At 39.3% G+C, this 14,174-nt stretch overlaps 1 protein-coding gene across 29 annotated transcripts in view; it reads right to left on the reverse strand.

Moving 5' to 3' along the window:
- The window catches only part of LOC130267390 (protocadherin gamma-C5-like), a 571,493-nt gene that overhangs the window by 266,001 nt on the left and 291,318 nt on the right, over positions 1 to 14,174 (reverse strand). For 2 of the 29 annotated variants that reach the window (XM_056517106.1, XM_056517096.1), the window contains exon 1: positions 3,638 to 6,118. The exons of the other annotated variants lie outside the window; for them this stretch is intronic. In XM_056517106.1, coding sequence (XP_056373081.1) covers positions 3,638 to 6,079 — 2,442 coding nt within the window. In that variant the 5' untranslated portion in view covers positions 6,080 to 6,118. Of the gene's footprint in view, positions 1 to 3,637; positions 6,119 to 14,174 lie in introns of those variants that run through there. 29 annotated transcript variants of the gene reach the window in all.

A 14,174-nucleotide genomic window follows, 5' to 3' on the forward strand; every position in this document is an offset into this window, starting at 1 on the left:
TAGAAGTAATTTACAAATCTGTTTAACTTTCTGGCACCAGTTCATTTAAAAAGAAGTTTTCCACCGGGATACCCCTTTAAATATCCAAGAGCCTGCAACTTGAACAGTTTATATATTTATGAACCCTTGCAAGACTATGCCCCAGAATTAGTGGAATCACTTTGGACTGACAAGGAGAAAAAAAAAAACAAGACCTGGTGAGGTAGAATACATTGAACTATGAACTATGCTACTAAAACATGTTCCTATAAGGAACTCGGGGATAGTGAATTAACATTCAACCGGATTTGTCTTGTTTATTAGAGACAAATGAGCACTGTGTGACTGGCGGTAGTGCCTAACTTTTGTATCCATCAATATACCCCCTGCTGTAAGAGACTGTTTCAGAGTTGCTGTGACTTGCCACCAAACCTGCTGTTCAGAGACGACTACAGAGCTGTTACGAAACCAGCTATACATCAGAGACTGTTAAACAACTGTTAAACAAGTTTACCATCAGAGACTGTTACAAAACCAGCTAACTGTCAGAAACTGGTACCAAACCAACTACCATTAGAGACTGTTACTAAACCAGCTAGCCATCAGAGACTGTTCCCAAAGCAGCTAGCCATCAGAGACTGTTACCAAACCAGCTAAAGATGGTTTTCTAGAGACTTTGGTGGATGCTGCAGACCTCCTAGAGACTGCAATGGATTACTTCTGGGTTGCCGTTCAAATATTATAATGAAGTTTACTGTTAAATTGTTATTAAATTACAGTATAAACAGTTTATCACATACGCTGATACTACAAGGACGGCCTTTAAAGGGGTACTCCGGTGGAAAACTTTTCTTTTCTTTTTTTTAAATCAAATGATATCAGAAAGTTACACAGATTAGAAAATGACTTCTATTAAAAAATCCTAATCCTTCCAGTACTTATCAGCTGCTGTATAATACAGAGGAAGTTCTTTTCTTTTTGAATTTATTTTCTGTCTGTCCACGATGCTCATTGTTGACACCCCTGTCCATGTCAGGAACTGTCAAAAGCAGGAACAATTCCCCATAGCAAACCACTCCTGCTCTGGATAGTTCCTGACATGAACAGAGGTGTCAGCAGAGAGCACTGTGGACAGACAGAAAATAAATTCAAAAAGAAAAGAACTTCCTCTGTATTATACAGCAGCTGATAAGTACTGGAAGGATTAAGATTTTTAAATAGAAGTAATTTACAAATCTGTTTAACTTTCTGGCATCAGTTGATTTAATAAAAAAAAAAAAGTTTTCCACCGCAGTACCCCTTTAATAATTACCACAAGTTATACACTTACACAGTGTTGTTTTAGTCAGTGTTGATCTGTTTCATTGTGTTTTAGCTTAATCTCAATCATTGACCAAATATTTAAAGGACAACTGTAGTGCAAGACTTTTATATATTCCTGTGCCCGGGCCTCAAAAATAAACAAAATAAACTTTAACTCACCTTCCTATGTGTCCCTGTTGGTCCGGCACAGGCCTCACGGTCCAGCGGTACTAACCTCATTCAACTTCCTGAGGGCGGGGATGCTGCAGAGCCATCGGCGTATCACCGGCCACAGCGATGTCCCGCCCAGGCCGGTGATAGGCTGGGCCCACTGTCATGTAAGAAGCCGGCCAGAGCTCCTTACCTGACAGTGGGCTCAGCCTATCACCATCCGGTGGGACATCGCTGCGGCCGGTGATACGCCGACGTTTCTGCAGCGTCCCTATCCCCAGGAAGTTGAATGCGGTTAGCACCGCTGGACCGTGAGGCCTGTACTGGACCGACGGGGGAACGTAGGAAGGTATGTTAAAGTTTTTATTTTTTTATTTTTGAAGCCCGGGTACAGAAATATATAAAAGTCTTGCACTACAGTTTAAAATCCTCATAATTTCATAAGTTATATAAAAATCCTCTCATTCATAAAAATACCTTACCAATCAGTGTCTCTGGATAATGGTTATGTATTTGTATAGCAGCAAATGGGTAGTATAGTTTACTCTAAAAATAATAATTACACACTATCAGTTAGAAATAATATCATGATAACGATCATGAAGACTTTTATGACATTTTCTAGTAAATAATTTCATTACATCACTTTTCATTTACTGTAGCTACAGGAAGTAGAGAAGTAGTTTTACCTAGGGATGCACTGAGCTGTGCTTGGCCAAAAACCGAAACTGACAAATACATTGCCCCACCCCCTTTATTTAAATATAGTTTTCATTTCATATTATAAAGTTTTATTTTGGAATCTGATGTGACCAAAATCAGCAATTTTTGCATTTACGCTGTTCACAGTGCAGGATCAGAAACATAACAATTTAATACTTGTGACAATTACGCACGTGGTGATACCAAATATATTTATTTTTATTGTTTTTTCATATATATTTTTTTTATGTGGAAATTCGGAAAAGGAGGATGATATAAACTTTTAATATGGAAGGGGTTATTGCATGTTTTTTAAACTTTTATTTAACTTTTTGTTTTACACTTTATTAGTCCTCTTAGGAGACTTTTCGGAGGAATCGTTAGAGTTCTCATACAGATCAATGGAGTTCCATAGAACTCCATTGATCTGTGTGATCTGTGCTCATTTGGTTGAGCCTGCTTCAGCCAGGCTCAATCAAATGAAGAGCCACGGACACCAATGATGTGGAGGTAAGCCTTCCAGCTACCTTCACAGTGGATCACTCCCCACAATTGCGCTGTAGGGGGGCAATCTACCCACTGGACCACAAGGGGACATTTATGTGTCCCTTTAGATGTGTCAGCTTTGACAGCGGCAATCTAAAGGGTTATTAGCTGGCCACGGCAATCGCCACATGTTGGCTTTTAGCGGCAACCCCCAGCTACAAGAATTAGCAGGGGGCTGAGGGGTACGGTCGATGATGGACATCAGAGCAATTTCCGATGTCCATCATTACAGGCAGATGTCAGCTGCTGATAGCAGCAGACATCTCCCGTTTATAATGTGGGCCCGCATCATGTTCTCATCCGACCCATGACGTACATGTATGTCATGGGTCGGGAAAGGGTTAAGCCAAACCCCCTGAAATTATAGGCGGAAAATTCACTCTGCTGAAAAATGCCGAAAGGGGCATTTTCAACTGATAATTTTTGGCGGACAAAATGTCAGTGCATCCCTGATTTTACCTACATAGGGTGCCAAGGCCCTTCTGCCAATTAAGAAGACACCAATATTATTTATGACAAATTGTTGGCAAGAGCCTTGTGTCAGATATGTTGGGACCCAGGAGGTAAATATTATTCCTCTGCAGTTCACAGACAATAAAATGTAATTACAAAACATTTCATTCTACTTACTTTCAATTCTATGTTACATATAGTCTCATAAAAGAGAACATTGAAACTGCAACAGAACCTGTAACAAAGTCCATCACAAATTATGTACCATGTTTAGTATTGGTGTGCTCCCATATGATAGTAACACTACTGTAGAACACCTTCAAGCAGCAAAACCTAAGTCCAAGTACAATCTCTGTTCACAAAAATGTATCCACCTGACAATATATATATGAAAAATGTAAATACATTATTTTACTTGGCCTCAAATTCTGATTTTGCACCTAAACTATTTAACATGTTATCATACTATTATATTGTGACTTACATTGTTTTGATCATTCAGCGAATCCCCTGCAGATGAGGCTTCTTGATATACATCCTGTAACTTGGGATAATTTATAGGCTGCACAATACTGAAATCTTGTGGCTCGGGGGCTGGGGGTAAATGAGTTTGGTAACTCTGCCCCTGGGATCCTGGAGGAACCATCCTGACCTCCATGTATTTTAAGGTCCCGTCTGTGTTCAGGTACAGAGCTGGCTGATACTGATCTGTGTAGGCTTTGGATTGGGATCCTCCAGGAAGACAACAACTACTGCTGTAGTCATAGCTGTCCTTCCTCAGACATCTCACCAATAGTATCATGAAGGTAACAAGTGACACTAAGCTGATGGCCACCAGGGAAATTATTAAATACAGAGTCATATCTGATGGGGGTTTGGAATTTGCCAGGAAGTCACCAGATTTTGGTCTTTCCATTACAACCTCATCTGCTATACTGACAAGTACAGTCACTGTGGTGGATAATGGAGGATTCCCCTGATCACTGATAGAGATGACAAGTTGTTGCTCCATGTTCTCGGTTTCCTGTAATCCTCGTACAGTTCTCACCTCTCCTGTGTGTTTAGACACTTGAAATGATGAATAATTGATGGGGTCAATGAGAGTAAAAACCAACCAGGCATTGTGACCAGAGTCCAGATCCACTGCCGACAGTTTGGTCACCAAATATCCAGCACTTGTGGACTTTGGGATCCTCTCTTGGACAATGAGGTCTTCAGAGTGTTCTGGATACAGCAGAGTGGGGGGATGGTCATTTGTATCCAGAATGAAGATAAAGACGGGAGCAGTGGAAGATAACTGTGGAGATCCTGAGTCTTCTACCTTTATGGTGATCTGTAAAACTTGGATCTGCTCATAGTCAAAGGAACGCTGAGTGTATATATTCCCATCATTGGAATGAATGTAAACAAAGGAAGATACAGAGGAGCCGTCAATATGACTCTCTACTATGGAGTAAACCAGATCAGAATTAACCCCTTCATCTAGGTCAGTAGCAGATACTGTACATAGAAGAGTCCCCGGGTCACCGTTCTCCTTAATGAAAGCATTATAATTAGATTGTGTGAACACTGGAGCATTATCATTGATATCTGACACCCTGAGGGTGACGCTTGTTTTACTGTATAGAGGAGGAGACCCTAAATCTGAGGCTGTCAGCTCTATAGTGTATTGGGGGGTTTCCTCTCTATCCAGATTCCCATCTGTGACCAATGCATAGCGATTTTGATTGGATCCTACCTTAAAAGGCACATTTGGTGATATATTTAGTTGTATTTCTCCATTCTTTCCAGAATCCTCATCTTTTACATTAATAAATCCAACAACTGTTCCTATTGGTGCATTTTCGGGGATATTATTATTTACTGTGGAAAATGTGATTTCTGGTGAATTATCATTGACATCTTCCACTTCCACATGAACCAGGCAATTACCCTGTAATTTGGGAAATCCTTTGTCTGAGGCCGTAATTGATAATTCATAAAAATTTGATTCTTCAAAATTCACCAATTCATTAACATAAATATCTCCATTTTGCTCATTTAATCCAAATATTTTTTTGGCAGATTTGAATGTGTGATCATCAAAAGAATATTGAATTTCCCCATTTGCTCCATCATCCTGATCTGTTGAGTTCAGTGTTAATATCACAGTTTTCAATGGCAGATTCTCCCTAATACTGATCTTATATACTGACTGATTGAAGACTGGAGGATTATCATTAATATCTAATACAACTATTGTTATTCTGCAGGTCCCTGATCTGGCTGGTTCTCCTCCATCTATAGCTGTGAGAATCAGGTTATGTTCTGCTTTTTCTTCTCTATCTAAAACCTTCTCTAGTATCAGCTGAGGGATGAGCGTTCCATCCTTATGATTCTTCACAGACAATGAGAAATAAGGATTTGTATTCAATGTATACTGACTGACACCATTCACACCAACATCTAAATCCTCAGCAATCTCTAATGCAAACCGAGAACCAGGACTAGTAAACACCTCTGTGACCTCTATAATACGATTATTAGATGAGAATGTGGGAGAATTATCATTAATATCCAGAATCTCTATTTCTAGAGTAAAAAGCTCCACAGGATTCTCAGCCACAACCTCTAACTGCAGTAAACAGCGGGGACTAGATCCACACAGGCTCTCCCTATCAATCCTCTCCTTCACAACCAACCCTCCATTCCCCTGATTTACACTGAAATATTTTTGGTATTTCTCAGATCTCAGATGTATCCTGCGCTGAGAGATCTCTGCACGTTTTATCCCCAGATCCTGAGCTACATTTGCTACCAATGTCCCCGGCTCAGACTCCTCAACAATAGAATAACGCAGCTGCCCAGAGACCCAGCCCCAGCTACAAAGGAGAAAGGAGCAGACTACTTGCCATTTCCAGCACTGACAAAAGCCTCTGATGTCCATATCTTAGGTGATTGTCTTGATATTTGATGTCATGTAGATCCAGTGTAATCCAATATACATGAGGGTCATGTATTTACAGTTCTACCCCAGGAAAAATCAGTAAATCCAAGGAGAAATAACATCCACAGGGCTCTCATCGGAGCAGCAGCTCTTCTTTGTGTGAGAGAAACGATGGGAGGGTGAATCACTGAGCCAGGGGGAGGAGAGCGCACAGCTGACATGAGCACATTCTATAGTATTACTGAAATAAAGGATTGGTAAAGTCTACCCTCTACTGGACAATAGTGAGAATACATAAAACAGAAAATGAAAATATGAACATTGAAATAATTCGTATTTCAACTTTACACATTGTGATATACCCTATATTAGATCCGGAGTTAATATTTACCTACAGAGAAAGCTTTGTGTGCCCAAATAAAGTGTAATCCTACCTTATATTCTGGGGTTTCATAATTATACTACAATGGTTTGACGAATACCTAATGTCGCTGTTTACTACTTATATTCATAATTCACGACAACTTTTCATCATTCACTCTTGGTCATTATGACTTAGAAAAGGAATAAAACAAGCAGTCATAGCCTGAAATGCTTGGGCCCTAATACCTGTACCTGTAATTTCTTCTATAGGGCTCCCAATATCCAAATACAATTTTAATACTGCTATATTTCTATGTGACAAGTAGATTTCTGGATCCCCTTAAATACCAAGATCATAAATAACAATGCAACTAGATTCCTATATGATGGTTTACAATCAGATAACATCAGACTGCTTCTCAGTTCTAACTTTTCATGCTACGACTAACAAGGTTAGTCCCAGGAAAAAAGAAAATCAAATTACCAATGGCCTAGAGTAGCTCATAAGCAATTGTTTAAATAAGACAAGCATTAAAAAAAAAAAAGCAAAACATTTTTAACCCCTTAACGACGAAGGACGTATATTTACATCCTCCGCCGGCTCCCGCAATATGCATATGCATACCGGGTCGGTCCGATCGCGGTGATACCCTTTATTAACCCTTCAGACGCGGCGATCAAACCTGACTGCCGTGTCTGAAGTGAAAGTGAAAATAACCCGGCTGCTCAGTCGGGTTGTTCGGGACCGACGCGGTGAAATCACGGCGTCCTGAACAGCTTACAGGACACCGGGAGGGCCCTTACCTGCCTCCACGGTGTCCGATCGACGAATGACTGCTACGTGCCTGAGATCCAGGCAGGAGCAGTCATGCGCCGATAACACTGATCACAGGCGTGTTAATACACGCCAGTGATCAGCATAGGAGATCAGTGTGTGCAGTGTTATAGGTCCCTATGGGAGCTATAACACTGCAAAAAAAAGTTTAAAAAAAGTGTTAATGAAGGTCATTTAATCCCTTCCCTAATAAAAGTTTGAATCACCCCCCTTTTCCCATAAAAAAAATATAAAACAGTGTAAATAAAATTAAAATAAACATATGTGGTATCGCCGCATGCGTAAATGTCCGAACTATAAAAATATATCGTTAATTAAACCACACGACCAATGGCGTACAGGTAAAGAAATTCCAAAGTCCAAAAAAGCTTATTTTTGGTCACTTTTTATACCATTAATAAATTAATAAAAAGTGATCAAAAAGTCAGATCAAAACAAAAATTGTACCAATAAAAACTTTAGATCACGGCACAAAAAATTAGTTCTCATAGCGCCCTGTACATGGAAAAATAAAAAAGTTAGAGGGGTCAGAATAGTACATTTTTAAACGTATAAATTTTCCTGCATGTAGTTATGATTTTTTCCAGAAGTACGACAAAATGAAACCTATATAAGTAGGGTATCATTTTAACCGTATGGACCTACAGAATAATGATAAGGTGTCATTTTACCGAAATATGCATTGCGTAAAAACAGAAGCCCCCAAAAGTTACAAAATTGCATTTTTTCTTTGATTTTGTCGCACAATGATTTTTTTTTCCGTTTCGCCGTAAATTTTTGGGTAAATGACTAATGTCACTACAAAGTAGAATTGGTGACACAAAAAATAAGCCATAATATGGATTTTTAGGTGGAAAATTGAAAGGGTTATGATTTTTAAAAGGTAAGGAGGAAAAAAACGAAAGTGCAAAAACTGAAAAACCCTGCGTCCTTAAGGGGTTAATTGTTCAGGGTGTGGGTGTTCAGACCCCAATCAATCACTACAACTAATGGAGAGAGCATGCGGTTGAGCACGACTTCTTCCTGATTTTTGTATATGTTCCCCAAAATGGTCCCATAGAGTTACTTTATTAGAGTGTCTCAGTCACGTGGCACAGAATCAGGAGAGAATGCCCTTAGCACAGTCCTCTATTACTAGTTCTAGAGATCGGTCTGAACACACAGATCCTCACTGATCAAAACTTTTGACAAGTCCCAAAATATGCCAAAAGATATTGGAAGACTCAACAACCCTTTTAAATTGATGAAATAACCAGATAATTGTGAGCAATCAGTTTAGCCAACTTCATGAGAGACTTTACCTTAATCTAAGTGAGCTCCTATTTTTATAATTATCCGTCCAATATTAACTAGTCAACAAATAAAAGAATATTTCCGGAACATTCCCAGAAAGATTGTCTATCTCCTGGTATCATTGATTATGTATAGCCAGTCTGAATGGCTGTAAACCCTGATATGAAATAAAATGTGTATGGATACCATCTATGTATTTCTATATAATGGTTGTGGCCACTTTAATGCAGAACTGCCGCTTTTTATCTATTACTAGTCCAAACATTAATACATATTGCCCAACACAACTAATCCTATTTCTTCTATCATTCTCAGTTTTTTACAAATGAAAAAAGCGATCTGATTGGTTGCTATGGGCAACTGGTCAACTTTTCCTCTGCACAGGTTTTGATAAGTCTCCCTTTATATGTATCAGAAATGTATCTACTATAATCAAAATAGATCAATTTCAAAGAAATATAGCGCACCAGCGCATTGTTTTAACTTGATGCTGGGGCCCCACTATTATGTTGGTGTGAAGGTTATATTTCTTTGTATATTGTTCAACTGACAATGAAGATAATAAAACTGAAATAAATAGACACTGTACATAATCTATTTGTCACAAAACAAACTAACACTGTCACAGGAAGAGGAGTGATATTCCAATAATTTACCAAATGTATAAACCTCAATTATTATACCATGATTTATGCAAATATAAAATCATTCATTCAAAATGCCTTAAAATGAAATCCGAAAGTGAGAGGATAGAAGGCGCTCCGTGCGTAGGATCTCAGGGAGGGGGGGGGGGGGGGACCAACAGCCGCTTAGCAGAGTAGGTTGTGTAAACACACACAACAATGGGGAGCACGTGGAACTATCAGTAGATCGTCTGCAGCCTTCCTGAAGAGATTTGATCAAGAAAGTGACTGGAAGTGCAGGAATAATATCGGCACTGGACGAATGGAGGTAGCGGAACCACAAATGCAAAAAACAGGTCTATTTAATCAGCAGAGATGCAATGCGTTTCACTGCGCATGCGCAGCTTCATCAGTCTTCCATCTCTGCATATTGGCACGTTGCATCGCTACTGATTGAACAGACCTGTTTTTTACGTTTGTGGTCCCACTACCTCCATTCGTCCAGTGCCGATATTATTCCTGCACTTCCAGTCACTTTCTTGATTAAAATAAAATCCAGCCATTTTATTAGAACAAAACATATACACATAAGATGAGACCTAACTATAACAGCTCAAGAGCAAAGTGTCTCTTGATACATTGTAGTTCATTGCTTGGCATCACACCAGTGTGTATAAAGAGTGCAGCACACAAAATATAGGAAAATAATGGACATTTAAATTTTTATTACTATCATATAGGATCTAATTGAAAAAGGTGAAATGCTTAGCCCCTGTGCCCAAATACAAAATCTATAACATGACCCATTAAAAATAATTTTTAATATTGTTTCATAAAATTGCAGCAATTAAGTCATTGGGCCTCTTCATTCAGAAGCACCTGGGATAAAATAAACCTCCATAGACTAATTCTTTTCACCGATGACATGTTAGACTGGTATTAACAAATGGGACATTTATGGCAGGGTATTTAATAAATGTCGGACAGATTTAGGTCCCAACTTTGCCACCACTACCGATCTCAAAATGGAAGGTTCCCCTGCCACCTCTGCTCTGATTGCGGCTGTGATAAGAAGTTGTGAAGCCGAAGACAGGTGAGTGGAGTCTGTTATACAGTTTGTTTAGCTCGCATTGGTGTTAATGGGAGTTAGAAAAATAGCGTAGCTCTGTGAGCAAGAGATATAAATTATGTAAAATTACTTGTTTAAATGAGCAGGCTAAATTTGTTTGGATGAGCAGGCCAGGGCCCTCAATCTCAAATTTCAAATGTATCCACAACCACCATGTTTGTTGCCACATTACCCTGTTTCCATAACTTGATACACAATCAGCGTAATGCACTATGGTATGTACTCACCAAAGCAGCAACTCCTGTTATAGGCTGGACTCCCTGCTCCTAAACAGTAGTGTATGCATCTTCACTCACCTAACATCCACTGTGCCGAAATTGAGATCAGGCAGCCAGGTGAATATGTACTACACTTTGTAGCTTTGCATACAGCATTGGTGATCACCTAACAGCTGACATACACATTCACTGGGCAGGCTGGGAGAATACACAGCCTATTGAATATAGTGTGCGGTGATGCATACAGCATTATTTATGTATCACCCTCACATGCACTTACTTGAATCGCACCCAATGAGATACTGTGGTATTATGCCTTGTTTATCTTGGCAGCAGCAGCTACACAAGAAGCTATGGTTCATAGAAGGGAGATCTGCATCTATCAGACATTGATGGAACATGCTGTGCATATGTCAGAAATGTCCAAGATGAGTGTACCCTTTTGAAAAAAAAAAAACACTATCTATAAAATGAAGTAAAAAGCAGTATTTATAAATCCATTATGCAATTTGATTTATGTTTCAAATTTGCATATACACAAATCATGATACAATATCCTATCATACCATATAAAATTACTTACATTGTTTGCATCATTCAGTGAATCCCCCTCAGATGAGGCTTCTTGATATATATCCTTTAACTGAGGATAATTTATAGGCTGCACAATACTGAAATCTTGTGGCTCTGGGGCTGGGGGTAAATGAGTTTGGTAACTCTGCCCCTGGGATCCTGGAGGAACCATCCTGACCTCCATGTATTTTAAGGTCCCATCTGTGTTCAGGTACAGAGCTGGCTGATACTGATCTGTGTAGGCTTTGGATTGGGATCCACCAAGAAGACAACAACTACTGCTGTATTCATAGCTGTCCTTCCTCAGACATCTCACCAATAGTATCATGAAGGTAACAAGTGACACTAAGCTGATGGCCACCAGGGAAATGATTAAATACAGAGTCATATCTGATGGGGGTTTGGGATTTGTCAGGAAGTCACCAGATTTCGGTCTTTCCACTACAAACTCATCTGCTATACTGACAAGTACAGTCACTGTGGTGGATAATGGAGGATTCCCCTGATCACTGATAGAGATGACAAGTTGTTGCTCCATGTTCTCGGTTTCCTGTAATCCTCGTACAGTTCTCACCTCTCCTGTGTGTTTAGACACTTGAAATGATGAATAATTGATGGGGTCAATGAGAGTAAAAACCAACCAGGCATTGTGACCAGAGTCCAGATCCACTGCCGACAGTTTGGTCACCAAATATCCAGCACTTGTAGACTTTGGGATCCTCTCTTGGACAATGAGGTCTTCAGAGTGTTCTGGATACAGCAGAGTGGGGGGATGGTCATTTGTATCCAGAATGAAGATAAAGACAGGAACAGTGGAAGATAACTGTGGAGATCCTGAGTCTTCTACCTTTATGGTGATCTGTAAAACCTGGATCTGCTCATAGTCAAAGGAACGCTGAGCGTATATATTCCCATCATTTGAATGAATGTAAACAAAGGAGGATACAGAGGAGCCGTCAATATGACTCTCTACTATGGAGTAAACCAGATCAGAATTAACCCCCTCATCTAGGTCAGTAGCAGATACTGTACATAGAAGAGTCCCCGGGTCACTGTTCTCCTTAATGAAAGCATTATAAGCAGACTGTGTGAACACTGGAGCATTATCATTGATATCGGACACCCTGAGGGTGACGCTTGTTTTACTGTATAGAGGAGGAGACCCTAAATCTGAGGCTGTCAGCTCTATAGTGTATTGGGGGGTTTCCTCTCTATCCAGATTCCCATCTGTGACCAATGCATAGCGATTTTGATTGGATCTTATTTTAAAAGGCACATTTGGTGATGTATTTAGTTGTATTTCTCCATTCTTTCCAGAATCCTCATCTTTTACATTAATAAATCCAACAACTGTTCCTATTGGTGCATTTTCTGGGATGTTATTAGTCACTGTGAAAAATGTGATTTCTGGGGAATTATCATTAACATCCTCTACTTCTACATGAACTATGCAGCTCCCCTCTAAAACAGGTGATCCTTTGTCTTCTGCTTTAATAGATAATTCATAAAAGCTTTGTTTTTCAAAATTAACACATCCATTAATATAAATTTCTCCATTTTGTTCATTTAAAGAAAATATTTCTCTAGTAGATTTAGATGTGTGATCATCAAATGAATATTGAATTTCCCCATTTGCTCCATCATCCTGATCTGTTGCGTTCAGTTTTAATATCAGAGTTTTCAATGGCAGATTCTCCCTAATACTGATCTTATATACTGACTGATTGAAGACTGGAGGATTATCATTAATATCTAATACAACTATTGTTATTCTGCAGGTCCCTGATCTGGCTGGTTCTCCTCCATCTATAGCTGTGAGAATCAGGTTATGTTCTGCTTTTTCTTCTCTATCTAAAACCTTCTCTAGTATCAGCTGAGGGATGAGCGTTCCATCCTTACGATTCTTCACAGACAATGAAAAATAAGGATTTGTATTCAATGTATACTGACTGACACCATTCACACCGACATCTAAATCCTCAGCAATTTCTAATGCAAATCGGGCACCAGAACCTGCAAATATTTCTGTGATCTTAATGATACGATCATTAGATGAGAATGTGGGAGAATTATCATTAATATCCAGAATCTCTATTTCTAGAGTAAAAAGCTCCACAGGATTCTCAGCCACAACCTCTAACTGCAGTAAACAGCGGGGACTAGATCCACACAGGCTCTCCCTATCAATCCTCTCCTTCACAACCAACCCTCCATTCCCCTGATTTGCACTGAAATATTTTTGGTATTTCTCAGATCTCAGATGTATCCTGCGCTGAGAGATCTTTGCACGTTTTATCCCCAGATCCTGAGCTACATTTCCTACCAATGTCCCCTGCTCACACTCCTCAACAATAGAATAACGCAGCTGCCCAGAGACCCAGCCCCAGCTACAAAGGAGAAAGGAGCAGACTACTTGCCATTTCCAGCACTGACAAAAGCCTCTGATGTCCATATCTTAGGTGATTGTCTTGATATTTGATGTCATGTAGATCCAGTGTAATCCAATATACATGAGGGTCATGTATTCACAGTTCTACCCCAGGAAAAATCAGTAAATCCAAGGAGAAATAACATCCACAGGGCTCTCATCGGAGCAGCAGCTCTTCTTTGTGTGAGAGAAACGATGGGAGGGTGAATCACTGAGCCAGGGGGAGGAGAGCACACAGCTGACATGAGCACATTCTCTAGTATTACTGAAATAAAGGACTGGACAAGTCTACCCTCTACTGGCTAATAGTGAGAATACAGAAAATATTCAGGAGACAACAGGGCAATATTGTAGAATTGCAAAAATACACTTGGATTATAATAATATGTTCAAGTGCTATCGATTAGATTAGAAATAAAGCTTTAAGTATAATGGAATTCATTATACACTTACACACACAGTGTCCAACTATGTATATCTATTTATTACGTATATAAACTATTATGACCTTTTTTTTTTTACACAGTTCTTCATTTTCCATGACTACCTATCAGGTACCAAGTTACAAATATTAAGAATAAGCTGCTATTCTAAAATAATATGGCATGATCAAGGTACATTATTTGGTTATTT

Source organism: Hyla sarda, chromosome 4, assembly GCF_029499605.1.
Source record: "Hyla sarda isolate aHylSar1 chromosome 4, aHylSar1.hap1, whole genome shotgun sequence".
NCBI lineage: Eukaryota > Metazoa > Chordata > Amphibia > Anura > Hylidae > Hyla > Hyla sarda.